At 40.8% G+C, this 16,879-nt stretch overlaps 2 protein-coding genes across 2 annotated transcripts; both read left to right on the top strand.

Annotated features, from left to right (window-relative positions):
- On the top strand, nt 1-951 carry LOC141299893 (olfactory receptor 10G4-like). Its single transcript, XM_073830256.1, has one exon. The coding sequence runs from the start codon at nt 1-3 to the stop codon at nt 949-951; it is 951 nt and encodes a 316-aa protein (XP_073686357.1).
- A 14,737-nt stretch (nt 952-15,688) lies between these two features.
- LOC141298923 (olfactory receptor 6N1-like) lies at nt 15,689-16,639 on the top strand. The gene has a single exon (XM_073829223.1). It carries the CDS (start codon nt 15,689-15,691, stop codon nt 16,637-16,639), a length of 951 nt encoding a protein of 316 aa, XP_073685324.1.
- The last annotated feature ends 240 nt before the right edge of the window (nt 16,640-16,879 follow it).

The following is a 16,879-nucleotide window of genomic DNA, read 5'->3' as shown; positions in this document are numbered from 1 at the left end:
ATGGCAACTGAAAATTACACTGTGAAAAATGTAGACACTTTAATAATCACTGGATTTGATTACCTGCCAAACCAAAAACTCTTCGGATTCCTCATCTTAATAACTTACATGCTCATATTGCTTGGGAACAGCATTAATCTGTGTATCATCTCAACTAACAGACATTTACACAAACCAATGTACATATTGATCTGTAATCTAGCTGTTGTTGACATAATGTTCTCTACTAGCTGCAGCCCAACAATGATCTCAGTGCTGCTGGCTGAGATTAAAACTGTTTCATTGCACTCTTGTATCTCAGGTGCGTACTTCTATCATCTTGGTGACTTTTCAGAATGCATGGCTGTGACATTAATGGCAATTGACCGACTTATTGCAATTAGATTTCCATTAAGATACCACAGCATTGTAACAAATTCAAGAACATGTCTGCTTATTTTTGTAACCTGGGTTGGTGGTTTTGCTCTGTTAGGTTTTATGATTTCTCTGGTAGACAAACTCCCGTACTGTCAGCCTATCATCAAATACATGTTCTGTTCATATGGTACACTGGTCACAACTGCTTGTGTTGATCCTGAACCATTTTTTGCTCTTTCTACAATATTTAATTTGTGGCCACTGTGTGGACAGTTCCCTTTTATTCTGTGTACTTATGCTGTCCTGGCATATAGTGTGACTAAACTCTCCAACAACTCCAACCGAAAGCAAATGATCAACACTTGCTTGAGTCATATAATTGTCCTGCTCAGTTATTTTGCACCGAAGGTGGTTGTTAACTTACTAACACGTGTAGGAGTTGTGCTAAATTTAATAGAGCGAAATGCAATAGTGATTGTAGCCTCTGTAGTTCCTCCTTTGATTAACCCCACTGTTTACTGTACCAGAAATAAAGAGATCAGAAAACAATTAGTACATGTGTTTTTGCGCAAAAAAATTATGCCTAATCATTAAAACTCAGGTTCAATGATAGATTTATAATGTTAATTCTTAGATTGTGCTGTTGCTGCTGCTGCATGTGTTTTATGATGCTCTTGCTCATGTTAGAGACAAGGCCAAAGTAGTTTTGTTTTTAAAACAAAGAATGCTTCTTTTTTTAAATCACAGTATTAGAAGAAATGATTAATGTAATGTGAAACAGAAAACTAAATATTTGTTATTGCATTGTGTATTTGTGCCGTGTATGAATTATATTAATAAAGCAAATCAATATAAAATAACATTTGCTGTCCCTCAGTCCCAGCAGTTAATGATTCTATAAAAACATTATCAGCTTAGCAACTGAACATTAGGAAGGCCCTTGTATATATTAAGATGTTGGCCTATACATATGTTTTGGTTTCAATATTACAAATTAATATACCCAACATGAATTTTAAAGGGGTTAAGGTGAGGTAATACAATAAAGATAAGTGTTTCACATATAGCAAAGACAAGACATGACACTGAAAAAAGTAATAAGACCAACTGATATTCATATTAATTAAAATATGAATATTTCCCTGAAGACAAAAACATTTATACAATGTAAAGAGATTATGAAGACCAAATATTTAAATGAATATATTTCTTTAGACATAAGAAAAAAATTTACCTAATGCAGGTTAATGTAATATTTTTTGTCTTTTTACTCATTAATTTCACCATAAATAAAAGAAAATAAGAGAATTTTCACTTAAGAATAAACTAAGAACATTTAATTTAGTTTACCATAAGTAAATACACCTTCAAAAGACCTTATTGTGATGGCTTTTTGAAATGTAAATAATATTTTATGTTTCTAATAATAATAATAAAAAATACTATACTATAATTTCTGCAGACAGTAAAGCTATAGCCAATATGTGTTCTGCACATCAACCCTCTGACGTCAAGTGATCTAAACAAGCAATTGTTTCTTTTAATTTTTTCTATAGGGAATGTTATATGCTTTTGGACAAAGTGATCATAAATTTAACTCATGATTGTCAGTTAGACCAATATAAAAACACACTTTAAATAAATGATACAGTCATTTATTTATTTTAATTTTTTTCTGTGCACATGCAAGCGGGGCCTTAGTGATGTTTGTCCGCAAAGTGTCTACATGTTTGCAACAATTCAAAGCCCTTAATTGGTTCTCTAGGTCTTTCTGACTCTGAGGAACGTTAATGTTCTAGTAAACAACTGATGATAGGCATTCACATTCAACTGAGACATATGAACCCAAGAGTCAAAAAATAACTTTCTTTGGATAATACAAATATTTTGCATATAATGTTTTTGTTAGCTGTAGTGCATGGTTAGACGAGACGGTATCCAAATAACAAATACTTTTAATATGATTCTTCAGGAAAAAGCACAGGAAACATCCACACACATAGACTACAATGACCGTCAAAGGACTGAAAACTGGGACAGACTTATAAAGACAAACTAATCATGAGACACAGGTGTAAATGCTCCTAAGGAGTTGGTCGCCATTAAACAAGAAGAAGAAGAAGAAGAAGAGACACAGGTGATGAGGATAACGATGTAACAAGGACAGAACCAAATGATCACAAACTGACGGGTGAAGACAGAGGAAGAAACCAAATGAACAGATACAAACACAAGGATACATGTAACAGTTTTGATGTGTTATACTACTCTCACAACTATCTACTATCTCACAAATAGTTTGAAATGGTGCTTCAAATTATCTATGAAAGTAATGTATATAAAATAATTTCTGTTTTTACAAATGCATGTAAAGAATTAAATGTGGCATGATCTGACACACAGGGCAAACAACTGCTAGCACCCTGCGTGACGAAAAATGACACTAAATAGGTACTCTGTGCATTAAAACATGACGATTAGAGGTCCTGAAAAAGTGTTAACATGTGACGAGTTGGACCTTCACTACAGCTTTGCTTTAATGCCATGGCCTATGGCTCTATCCCAAATGATTTCCAGGTTAACTGCAAAGCATACAATACTATTTCTTTTAAGATCTCCATCATTATAAAATAAAGGTCAACAGAGATCAACGTATTATGTAAAATAGGGCTGCAACTAACGACTATTTTAATAGTCGACTAGTCACCGACTATTGAAACGATTAGTCGACTAATCGGATAATTATTCAATTTTTCTCAAATTTAGCATGAGATTGCTTTAATTATGTGGAAAATTATAGTAAACACAAGAAAGAAGGGGGTACTTCAATAAAAGATGCATATTTTGCTGCTGATAGGCCAATTCATACTAAAAGTAAATAAAAATGCCCTGTCTAAAACCAATTAGGCACAGTGCTCGGTCAGTACAGACATAAATGCATAAATTAAGAAACTCTATAATTTTTTTAATGGACAGGCACATTTGTTTTATAAGAAAAAATAAATTAAAATCAAGTAAACATTTTCTTCCTGTAAACCATCAGCAGCAATAAAACAGTAAACAAAAATGTATATCCAAAACAAAACGTATTGGCTTCCATGTTATTTAAATCTTACCGAGGCCAGCCAAACTCCGTTTCATTCAACTGTCCGACGTGCTTTCTCTTTAAATGTTCGTGCATCACAGAGGTGCTGCCGTGATGCGCAAGGACTGCTTTACAAAACATGCAGGTAATATTTTAATTCGCCGTAGCAGGCTAAAATGCTCCCAAACTTTACTCCTGTTTCATACATACTCAGTCTGCAGTGCGTCTACAGTCCGTGTGCGTTACGTATGCGGTGCAGAAGAAGCACAGACTAGTTTTGCTTTCACACAGAACGCGTTTGCAGTCCGTACATTGTGAACGTTCTAATCCGTTAACATGGGTGTGGAAAAAAAAAAACCGCACTGCAGACGGAGTATGTGTGAAACGGGCGTGTTTTGGTACGCGCAGCTGCTGCGTTGGACGCCGCCATTTCTGTATGTTATCGCTCAGCATAGAAGCTGCGTATGTGCGACTCTCGGCAGAAAGATGCCTCACTCGGTTGTCTGGCGACAACATCGACAATGAAATTCATTGTCGACTATTTCTATTATCGATTTTTGTCGACAACGTCGACGAATCGTTGCAGCCCTAATGTAAAACAGAATTAAATTAAATATTCAGCCTCTAGAGATATACAATATGTCACAAAAATGAGTACACCCCTCACATTTCAGCAACCATTTTAGTATATCTTCTCAAGGGACAATACTATAGAAATGAAACTTGGATAAAAGTAGTCAATGTGCAACTTGTATAGCAGTATGGATTTATTGTCACCTGAAAATTACTCAACATACAGCATTTATTGTCAAAATAGCAGGCAACAAAAGTGAATACACCCTAAGTGAACTTGCCCAAAGTGTCAATATATTGTGTTAGCTGCTAGACGTTGGACACATTGTGTTTCTCCACCTTACACCTGAGGATGCCCCACAAGTGCTTAATAGGGTTCAGGTCTGGACACATACTTGGCCATCACTGTCATGATCGGGGCTGTGGGTTTTCCCTCAGCCACCTGAGGTCGCTGTTTGCACTGCACTCTGATTCATCACGTCTGTTTTGTCATTACCACTGATTCACACACAGCTGTTCACTATCTGGACTCTGTATAAGAACACTCACACTTCATTCCGTTTTCAGGTCTGCATTGTCTTATGTCTTCTGTCAACTCTCCGTCTGCTCTACGTTCCTGTATCTTGGCTCTGGTTTTGTTATTTGTCTCATTAAAAAATCCTTTCCCTGCATTTGGACCCAGATGACCCTTACTCCAACGTGACAGAATGCAGACCTCACAAATGGGTCCAGCGGGGAGGAAATTTTTTTTTGAGGCGGCATTCCCCCGCTTGGGGGCGGCGACCATTCCCTCTGCTCCCAAGACAGAGGGGATGTCTTTCGAGGCGGCGTCGGCCGCAAGGTTCGAGTACATCTACGCCTGCCTGGCGGTGGATGCTGGTATCGCCGAGGCTATGCGGAAGCGCCCCTGCTTTGCGGTGGGGGTGGAGACGACCGCGCTCTCTGTTCCGGACGCGGCGGTGACCGCGCTCTCTGTTCCGGAAGCGGCGGTGACCGCGCTCTCTGTTCCGGACGAGGCGGTGACCGCGCTCTCTGTTCCGGAAGCGGCGGTGACCGCGCTCTCTGTTCCGGACGAGGCGGTGACCGCTCTCGCTGTTCCTGAGGCGGCGGTGACCGCTCTCGCTGTTCCTGAGGCGGCGGTGACCGCTCTCGCTGTTCCTGATGCCGCGGTGACCGCTCTCTCTGTTCCGAACGCGGCGGTGGCCACGCTCTCTGTTCCTGACGCGGCGGTGACCGCTCTCTCTGTGCCGGACGCGGCGGTGACCGCTCTCGATGTGCCGGACGCGGCGGTGACCGCTCTCGATGTTCCTGACGCGACGGTGACCGCTCTCGATGTTCCTGACGCGGCGGTGACCGCGCTCTCTGTGCCGGACGCGGCGGTGACCGCTCTCTCTGTTCCTGACGCGGCGGTGACCGCTCTCTCTGTGCCGGACGCGGCGGTGACCGCTCTCTCTGTGCCGGACGCGGCGGTGACCGCTCTCTCTGTTCCGGACGCGGCGGTGACCGCGCTCTCTGTTCCGGACGCGGCGGTGACCGCGCTCTCTGCTACGGACGCGGCGGTGACCGCTCTCTCTGCTCCTGACGCGGCGGTGACCGCTCTCTCTGCTACGGACGCGGTGGTGACCGCTCTCTCTGCTCCGGACGCGGCGGTGACCGCTCTCTCTGCTCCGGACGCGGCGGTGACCGCTCTCTCTGCTCCTGACGCGGCGGTGACCGCTCTCTCTGCTCCTGACGCGGCGGTGACCGCTCTCTCTGCTCCTGACGCGGCGTTGACCGCTCTCTCTGTTCCGGACGCGGCGGTGACCGCTGACGTTCCTCTGGCGGCATCCGCTGACGTTCCTCTGGCGGCGAGGCCAGCTCACGTTCCACTGGCGGCGAGGCCAGCTCACGTTCCACTGGCGGCGAGGCCAGCTCACGTTCCTCTGGCGGCGGTGTCCGCTCACGTCCCTCCGCTGCACGGGCCTGGCCCGCCATCCCTCCCCCTTATGCACCTTCCACCGTTCCTCCTCCCTCCAGAAATTTTGTTTTGGGAACGTCTGGTAGCCGTTCCCTAGAGAGGGGGTACTGTCATGATCGGGGCTGTGGGTTTTCCCTCAGCCACCTGAGGTCGCTGTTTGCACTGCACTCTGATTCATCACGTCTGTTTTGTCATTACCACTGATTCACACACAGCTGTTCACTATCTGGACTCTGTATAAGAACACTCACACTTCATTCCGTTTTCAGGTCTGCATTGTCTTATGTCTTCTGTCAACTCTCCGTCTGCTCTACGTTCCTGTATCTTGGCTCTGGTTTTGTTATTTAGTATTTGAGTTTATGTTTAAGTTGTGCCGTGTTGGCCTTTTGTTTGTTTATTTTGTTATTTGTCTCATTAAAAAATCCTTTCCCTGCATTTGGACCCAGATGACCCTTACTCCAACGTGACAATCACCTTCAGCTTCCTCAGCAAGGCAGTTGTCATCTTGGTGGTGTTTAGGATCGTTATCATGTTGGAAAACTGCCATTCGGCCTAGTTTCTGGAGGGAAGGCATCATGTTCTGATAAGAATAGGACTTGCATTCTTCTTGGAGATTTCAACATTGATCTTTTGAAACATGAATCTAATTCCTCCATTGAGTTCTTAAATACACTTTATTCTTATTATTTTTATCCACTTATTGATAAACCAACAAGGATAACGTGTTCATCGGCAACCTTAATTGATAATATACTAACTAATCATTTTGTAAATTCAATCACATCAGGTGTAATGCTCACTGATATTTCAGATCATCTCCCTGTATTTCTGCTTTTTACAAATTCTCTGCAAAAAAAGCCAACCTATAGTATGAAACATCGTAGACTTACTTCTAAATATGTTGAGTCTTTTAAAAGGTCACTGGCTGAGATATCATGGAATCAGGTCTTCGGACATCAGGATGCCGAAACAGCTTATCAGACATTTATGAATATATTTTCATCTTTGTTTAATAAATGTTTTCCATTGGTACAAAGTAGAAGTAAAAACAGGAATATTTCTAAGCCATGGTTTACACCTGCATTAAGAAAATCTTCCATTACTAAAAATAAGTTGTATAAAAAATCTCGTATTAGCCCCACACGTTAAATACTGCGTATTATAAAAAATATAAAAACAAATTCAGCAAAGTTCTAAAAGATGTCAAGAAAAAAATATTTTTCTCAAAAGTTAGGAAATTCATGTGAAAATATAAAAAATACCTGGAATGTTATAAATGAATTATTAAATAAAAAATAAACAACTCGAGGTATTCCATCTCAGTTATCTGATGGTATTGAGAATTATCAAAACCCCATCGATATAGCAAAGGTTTTAATGATTTCTTTGTGAATGTTGGTCCTTCACTGCAAAAAACATTGTGAATACAGGAAAATTTACTTCACAAATTTTTGATTTGCCTCATCCTTGCTTAAATGAATTTGATCCTCCAACTCCTAATGAAGTGCTTGAAATCATATTAAAGATGAAGGACACAGCTCCAGGACATGATGAAATTAGAGTTAGTCTCATAAAGAAAGTAGCTTCCTCTATTATTGAGCCTGTAACTTATGTTCTCTCTTTGTCACTCAAAACAGGTGTTGTACCAAGAGATCTCAAATTAGCTAAAGTAACTCCTTTGTTTAAGTCTGGGAATTTGAATTTATTTAACAATTATCGACCTATTTCAGTTCTACCTTTGTTTTCTAAAATACTGGAAAAATTACTTTATAAAAGGATATTAAAACACTTTACAGAAAATTTGATCTTATATGATCATCAGTTTGGCTTCAGAGAGAACATGTCTACAGAAATGGCTCTTTTACAGTCTGTCGATAAAATCACAAAAAATCTGCATGAGAAAAATAATACTATTGGTATATTTTTAGATTTGTCAAAAGCATTCGACACAATAAATCATAATATTATTTTAGCAAAATTAGAAAATTATGGCATTAAACATATAGCCTTAAATTGGGTACAAAATTATTTGGATGAGAGAGAGCAATTTGTTTATGTTAACAATCTGAGCTCAAGTAGGGGAAAACTATTATGCGGGGGACCGCAGGGGTCCATTTTGGGAGCTCTATTATTCCTAATTTATATCAATGATTTAAGATTTGTTTGTAAAAATGTTATGCCACTCATGTTTGCAGATGATACATGTCTTCTATTATCTCATTCTACATTGACACATTGATAAGAGAAGCAAATGAAGAGTTGCAAAATATTTCTAAATGGTTTAAAGTAAATCAACTCTCTCTTAATATACAAAAAACTAACTAAATGATTTTTAGCACAAAAAAATAAAGGAGATTGTCAGGACATAGAGGTATCAATTGATGGTTTAAAAATTAGCCAAGTGAGCCAAATAAAATTTTTAGGTGTCATTGTCGACCAAAAACTAACCTGGAAATATCATATTCAACATGTTTGTAGAAAAATAATGAAATCTGTTGGTATACTGAGTAGAGTTCGCTCTTTAATTGATATTTCATGTATGAAAACATTATATTATAGTTTAATCTATCCCCACACAGTGGCGCCTCCAGGATTTTTTTCATAGGGTGGCCGAAAGGGGCCAGTAAAAATGTTAGGGTAGCACAAAACTATTTTTTTTTTTTTGCATGCCTAAGTCTAACTGAAGACAATAATTTTTGGCTTTGCCGTTATTTCTGGTATAAGTTATAGGCTTCAAAACTTATTATTCTAGTATTATTCTCTGTATGGAGTAGCCTGGCTAACGCCAGACCACGTTATGACTCCGTCATGATTCGTGGTCTGGGAACCACATGTTCATTTTCTCGTATTTGAGGCGTGGTTTACGAATGCCCAGAGCCGTTTATTGGGCGCTATGAATGTCTATCAAATGCGCCTGTGCGTAGCTCATAGCCAATCGTTTCAATCATACCGGATGACGTATACAGAGCGATGGTTTAACGCCAAAAGTTGCTCTTTTTTCAAAATAAACTTGCGTTCTAAACTACTTAGAACACTATCTAAGGGGCCGCTCACATGTCGCGTCTTTTGCGCGTTAAAGTTCGTTATTTCAAATGTAGACGCGCGGTATGCGCGCGCATAATGGAAGCGACGCGGTTGCGACGCACTCGCGTTTTCCATGCGCAAGCTACAGAGCGGTTTGGAAAGGAGAAAGCGACGCGCCTAGCGTTTTCCACGCGTTTTTAGGCGCGACATGTGAACGGCTGCATCGAATGATAACTTGCTGCCATGCTGGATCCATAGTTATAAACAAACTGCTTCGGTGAGTCGCGACGCATAGAAGGCGTCATCGTCTTGCTGCTCCCTCCCCGTTCTGTGATTGGTTCCCTATCTGAGGTGAAAATTTGGTCCATGGTTTCCATGCTACCTTCCAGCGTGAATAAAATCGCGCTGCGCGGAAGGCAGCATGGGGACACCCAGGCTATGTATAGAGCAAAATAGTAAAAAAGTCGCTTTGCAATTCAACTGCAAGAAATATCATGTTTATTTGGAGTGCAAATTCTTTTCAAATGAGATTAAAAAAAATTTTAAAAAAAGAAAGCATAGATGTTTAATCTGCATATTCATCAAAATAGACACAAGCTTAATACAAGTGCAGCCCAAGCCCGATGGGTAGCATCGAGCGTGCCTGCAGCGCAGTTTAAAGAGTTGCGCGATCATGCGCGCGCAGTAGCCAAAAGCACCGGCAAAAGTAATTACCATGAATGTGTTGGGGGAAATAGTAAGGAAATATAAAAAAATAAAAATAAAAAAAAAAATAAAAATCTGACGATCCTGACAAGCCATTTCCTCATTAGACTCGCCTTAAAGAATTACGTCTTTAAGGATTTCATAGCCTAATTAAAGATTTTGCTTTCGGTTTCGGTTCATCATTGTGAAACGCTCCTGTTCAAGACCAAGACGGCAGAAGCGCATCCTGTATGTTTTCTTTTTTATATTATAAACTCACAAAGTTTTGTTGATATTGTGAGTGCACACAAATAAACGTAGACCCTTCACAGCTCCGAATCATATATTACTCTAACCTTTATGAGCAAAAATTATGCAATATTTTAAGTTGTTTCCAGTGCAAGTGATCGCTGGTGCCTCCAAGTCGTCCTGTAAGCCCGCTTTAGCTTTGACTTTCCACACAAACGATTGGATATGGGTCTAACAGCGCACATTTATATAGGTTAAACATTTAAACTAACATATATAATATGCTTGAACTGTTTAATATCTAAAGATTTTATTTCAGGCAAGTCGTGGTCATTTGAGAAGCTAAATTGATCAAACATAGGCTATGATCTACTCGCTGGTCATTTTAAAAATCCAAAACTTACATTTAACGAACAAAAAATGCTCCAAACGAAAAGAAATTCTTAAGAATTATGAGTAAATCAAATAAATTGTCATCATCTGCTCCGCTTTTCATAAAATATAACATTTTGACTATATTTAATGTTAACATCTATTGCATAAATATCTTTATGTACAAGTATGTGAATATGACAAATACTATGCCCAGAGCTTTTAATTAAACTTTTTCATGTATTCTACGGATGTTCATGCTTATTCCATAAGGCGCTGCAAAGACTTTTATCTTCCCTTTTGTAGAACTACGGCCAATCAATCTACACTGAAATACAGAGGGCCTTCCCTCTGTAATCATTTAGACCCCGCTTTAAAGACTAAGACCACTCTAAACTCTTTCAAAAGAGAGCTGAAAATAATGTTAACATGTAAATAAGTTTATCTTGTTAATTTGTTATATTTAAATGCTTGATGTGTGATTGTATTGTCTTGTTTGATCATGTAACTTTATGTCTATTTAATGGGATTTTGGGGAGGTGGTTTTATAAGACCTTAGGGTCTTCTCACTTTCTCCTGCACAGTATTTTCATTTTCTTCTTTTATTGGATTTGTAAAGTTGTATTTTAAATATTATATGTGCAAATAAACTTTCAACTTTCAACTTTCAAAATGTACAGTATATAATGGAATCCATGTTTCCCTCAATTAACTGCAGCTCCCCAGTACTAGCAGCACTCATGTAGCCCCAGACCATGATGCTACCACCACCATGCTTGACTGTAGGCAAGACACAGGTGGGATGACACCTATGCAAACCGAATTGCTGCAGTGTGTGGTGTATGGTCTGAGCACTGACAAGCTGACCTTCTACTTTTGCAACCTTTAAAGCAATGCTGGCAGCACTCGTGCATATGTTTTTTTAAGCCAGGTTCTGCACCTGATGCACAGAACGAGTGCTCAACTTTGTTGATCGACCCTTGCAAGGCCTGTTCCGAATGGAACCCATCTTGGAAAACCTCTGTATGACCCTGACCACTGTAGTGTAACTCGGTTTCAGGGTGTTACTGAACCTCTAATAGCCTTGGCCATCTTTGTGAAAAGCAACAATTCTAATTTTCAAATCCTCAGAAAGTTCTTTGCCATGAGATGTCATGTTGAACATCCAGTGGTCAGTATGAGAGAATTGTACTAAGCACTAAATTTTAACTGCTCTAATACAAGATATGCAACTTTATGTATGGTCCTGTTAAGCAGACAAAAACATAAACATGATGAAAAGGACATGTGGCTTTGCATGGTTAAACAACATACTGCTGTTTTCACTTAGTGTACTCACTTTTGTTGCCAGCTATTTTGACAATAATGGCTGTATGTTGAGTTATTTTCAGAGGACAGTAAATCTATATTGCTATACAAGCTTCACATTGACTACTCAAAAATATATCCAAGTTTCATTTCTGTAGTATTGTTCCTTGAGAAGATATACTAAAATTATTGCTAAAATGTGAGAGGTGTACTCACTTTTGTGAGATACTGTATATTGTGTGATTTGCTACAAACAATGATCTTTTGGTTATCCCCTTACATGAATGTTTTAGCAGTATGAATATGTAACCCTGGACGACAAAACCAGTCATAAGGGTCAGTGTATTGTTTGTTAGGATAGGACAATATTTTGCAGAGATACAACTATCTGAACATCTTAGGTACAAAAAAAATCTAAATATTGAGAAAATCGCCTTTAAAGTTGCCTAAATTAGGTTCTTAGCAATGCATAAAAATTACAATTTGATATATTTCCGATGGGAGTTTTTCGACATACCCTAACTGTTTTGAATCGGAAATACACAAGAGTTCACACAGAGCTTCAGGTTAAAAAAATTATAATTTATACCAAAATTATACCAAAAGTGTGGAAGCATTTAAACCGGTCCGAGTAGATGCAAAAATCATTACAAGCACCGACAGCGAGAGACTGTTTAGAACCACATCGCATATCAAAGGGGTGGTTGTTGCTGGTTACTGTATGATGACTGAAATCGCGAAATGGCCTTAAACCATTAGTAAATAAACTACAGAACGTTATTTTGTCTAATACACGCACAAATTGTATGTTTTCTGACAGCACTGCAGGAGCTTGTTAGTCAGGGTTCAAAGTCCAAAGTGCAAGGAAAATCTGTGCTGTAACAGCGTGATGAGAGTCATTCATAAATCTGACGCTTTCAGCAAAAAGTAGTACTGAGGTCTTTTTGTGGGTTTCTGCCAAAATAAAAGTCAACATTCATAAATGTTAGCATTGTTTCTGATGTTCTGTAAAATAAAATAAAAAGTAAAACAAAAATAATGATAATCATTACAACAGCTCTATTAATGTCACGATGCAGGCAGGAACACACGAACAACGACGTAAATAAAAGACGTATATTTAATAAATCCAACGGAATACAGGCAGACACAGGAACACCAGGGGAAAACATCCATATAACATTAAAGACCGACAAGAGTACAGGGGAAAACACACACCTTAAATAGACAGACTAATTACAAACACAGGTGCAGACAATAAGGGAGAAACCAAAAACACTCAGAACTGCGGGGGAAAATGGGAAAAACCAACAAGAAAGTCCGGGGGTGTGACATTACCTCCCCCTCCCGGAAGGCACATCCTCGTGCCGACAAACAGACAAAAGGAAACAGTACAAAGTCTTAGGAGGGGGCTTAGGTGGAGGACGGACTCCCGGGAGGAGGACACAAGATGGAGTCCAGGGTGGTGACAGAGGGAGGAGCCAAGGAGGTGACAGGAAGGGGCTGGAGCAGGAGGAGCCAGGTGGGACCCAGAACTCAGCCATGATGGAGTTCCAAGGTGGAGCCGTTGGAGAGGCTGATGACTCCATGGGGCCGACCGACGGAGGCGGAGCAGGTGGTGGGAGAGCCCGATGCGGAGACGGAAAGCCGAAGATCTTGGGTGACACCGCGGATCCGGAGGGCCAAGGCGGAACCCAAGGCTCTGGCGACCAAGGCGGAGATGGAGATCCGGAGGTCCGCGGCGGAGCCGGAGCGACAGAGGGCCGAGGCTGTGCCCGCGGGAGGGAGGAGGTCCAACGAGCTGGTGGGACGGAGCGACAAGGCACAGCCGGAGGAGTATAGTCCAGAGGCGAAGGTGGGGCGACGACTGACCAGGGCGGAGCCGGAGGGACGATGGAGCCCGGTGGAGCTGATGGACCGACGGGCGACAGCGGAGACGAGGGAGCAGAGAGCCGGGGTGGAGCCGCAGGGTCGGAGGGCCGAGGCGGAGTCCAGGACTCTGAGGCTGGAGGCGATGGTGAGGGATCCTCCAGCCATGACACCGATGGAGATTGGCAGACCCGCGGCGAACCCACCGCACAGATGGTGGGCTGAGGGTGAGCAAGGGGACAGACAGCAGACAACGGGGATTCATGAAGGCTGGGCGGAACCAGCGGTGACTCTGGATGGCTGGGCGGAACCAGCGGAGATTCAGGCTTAGGCAGAAGAGGGAGGGTGGGAGGGAAATCCAGGCAGATGGGTATTTCCGTGAAACAGTCAATTAAGTCCCCAGAGTGCTCTTTCTCACCCCCAGTGGCGGTGCAGTGGACGGGGCTCTCTACAGCCCTCTCTTGCTCCACGAAGCACTCCACCGTCGCGGATGTAATGGCCGGCTCACGCACCTGATCAGCAGTTTTGACCCCGTCGGCACTCCATACTGCTGTCGCTCCGGGCTCGGGCTTTCCGTCTGTGAAGGGCTCATAATCCGCGGGTCGGGGTGGCTGGCTGGGCTCTGGGTCCGGAGTGGCACTGGCGAGATGCTCCTTGGAACAGGCGGGGAACGCGGGTCTGTTTCTCGCCAGTGTCCACTCCACAAATGCGGCGAAATCCGCTCGAGGGCCATCCTCGGACGACGGCGCTCTGCACGACGCGTTGAGGCTAGCGTCATAGAACCTACAGAGCGCGTCATCCGGGTAGCTGGTGGTGTTTGCTACAAGCTGGAACATGAATGTGTAACCCTCGAGCGGTAAATCCCCCTGCTTCAACCGGAGGAGGATGAATTCAGGACGGAGGAAGGAATCCATGGGGGAAAACACTACGGAAACAAAAAGACTGAAAAACTGAATGATAAACAAAACGGGGTGGAATACGCAAAAAAAAACTGTTTCGGTCGGTCTTTCTGTCACGATGCAGGCAGGAACACACGAACAACGACGTAAAATAAAAGACGTATATTTAATAAATCCAACGGAATACAGGTAGACACAGGAACACCAGGGGAAAACATCCATATAACATTAAAGACCGACAAGAGTACAGGGGAAAACACACACCTTAAATACACAGACTAATTACAAACACAGGTGCAGACAATAAGGGAGAAACCAAAAACACTCAGAACTGTGGGGGAAAATGGGAAAAACCAACAAGAAAGTCCGGGGGTGTGACAATTAATACATTTATTATAACATTCTCCTTTGCTCAGCAAGGCTGCATTTATTTGTAGATTAAAAAACACATGCCTGATTCAAGAAGTGGGTCTTAAAAAAGGCCAAAGAATATTATTTTACTAACTTATTAATTTTAAGTTAAATTGTGCTTTGCTGGTAGGCTATAATGTCTACTAGAATGTTAAAAATGTTAAGTATATGTTTTTAAAGAGTTTGTAATTGATTTTTGTATTTTTTTTAAAGCAAGACAAAACTGTAAAAAGCACATTTTGGCTATTTAATTTATGCGACAGTGCAAAAATTGGCAAAATACATGGGAGAAAAAAAACATGAAAAACCGTGTTCGGTAATCAGCCTTCGGCCCAGTGTTTAATTTTGTTCAGCTTTGGCTTCGGCCAAGAATATTCATTTCAGTGCATCCCTAATTTTAATCTTTAGTAATACTGTAATTTGTGACATTTTTAACTGTCTTTGAGATCAACATTAACAACCACTCCCTATTTAAAATGTTTTAATTACTGCTGCTAGGAAACTATGACACACTGTATGGTCACACAGCTAAGAAAATAAAAGGCAGGATAACACACATTTGTTGAAATTGATGAGAGCAACAGCTCAGAAGCTCTTGCATTAGAAATTCTAATATTTTTAAGGATCTAAGACTAAGACTAGAAAATACTTTGCTTATTTAAGATTTAAAATGACCAAAACTCTTTTTATATTTCTGCTAAAACTATACTTCAACTTTCACAGTTTTTATCACCTGGCTGCTACAGACGCCGTCTGCATCTTTCTTCCATTTTCCTTCATAGGAGCTTTTCTTCTGTATATTTATGAGTACATCAAGGTTATGATTGTTGTTGTTTGATGTATATTTGCCATTTGAAATCCTTGTGTCTGTATGTAACTGTTGTGTCTGAGTGACTAAAAATGGCAGCTGAAAATTACACTGTGAAAAATGTAGACAGCTTTATCGTCATTGGATTTGATCACCTGCAGAACCAAAAGCTCCTCGGATTCCTCATCTTAATAACCTACATGCTCACATTGCTTGGGAACGGCATCAATCTGTGTATCATCTCGACTGACAGACAATTACACAAACCAATGTACATATTAATCTGTAATCTAGCTGTTGTTGACATAATGTTCTCTTCTACCTGCAGCACAACCATGATCTCAGTGCTGCTGGCTGAGATTAAAACTGTTTCATACTACTCTTGTATCTCAAGGACATACTTTTATCATCTCGGTGATATCACAGTATGCATGGCACTGTCCCTAATGGCAACAGACCGACTTATTGCAATTAGACTTCCTTTAAGATACCACAGCATTGTAACAAATTCACGAACATGTGTGTTTATTTTACTGACTTGGCTCATTGCTTTTGCTATAATGGGTGTTGTGATATCAGTGGCAGACAGTGTCCCGTACTGTCAGCCTGTCATCAAATATGTGTTCTGTGATTATCCTTCCATGATCAGAGCTGCTTGTGTTAATCCTGAACCCTATTTTTTCTTGCCTGCAATGATTAATCTGTGGTTATTGTGTGGACAGTTTCCATTTATTATGTGTACCTATGCTGTCCTGGTATATAGTGTGACTAGACTCTCCAACAACTCAAGCAAAAGGCAAATGATCAGCACTTGCTCCAGTCACCTCATTGTCTTGTTTAGTTATTATGCACCAAAGCTGGTTTCTGTTTTACTAACTCGAATAGGAGTTGTGCTGAGTTTAACAGAGAGAAATGCAGTAACAATTGTAGCCTCTGTTGTACCTTCATTAATAAACCCCACTATTTATTGCACCAGGACGAAAGAGATCAGGAAACGGTTAGCAGATGTATTTTTGCACAAAAGAATTGTACCTCAATCGTAAATCATTTGAAGGTTGTATAATATTAATATTATATCAATATTATTATATGTGACCCTGGACCACAAAACCAGTCATAAGGTTAAATTTTACAAAACTGAGATTTATACATCATATGAAAGCTCAATAAATAAGCTTTCTATTGATGTATGTTCTATTGATGTATAGGACAATATTTGGCCGAGATACATTTATTTGAAAATCTGAAATCTGAGGGTGCAAAAAAATCGAAATACTGAGAAA

The sequence above is a fragment of the Garra rufa genome, chromosome 23, assembly GCF_049309525.1.
Source record: "Garra rufa chromosome 23, GarRuf1.0, whole genome shotgun sequence".
In the NCBI taxonomy this organism is placed as follows: domain Eukaryota; kingdom Metazoa; phylum Chordata; class Actinopteri; order Cypriniformes; family Cyprinidae; genus Garra; species Garra rufa.
This window is presented reverse-complemented; position numbering and strand designations above follow the sequence as displayed.

Coding starts and splice junctions, on each gene's coding strand:
- LOC141299893 (XM_073830256.1), top strand. CDS start 1: ATGGCAACTGAAAATTACACTGTGAAAAATGTAGACACTTTAATAATC.
- LOC141298923 (XM_073829223.1), top strand. CDS start 15,689: ATGGCAGCTGAAAATTACACTGTGAAAAATGTAGACAGCTTTATCGTC.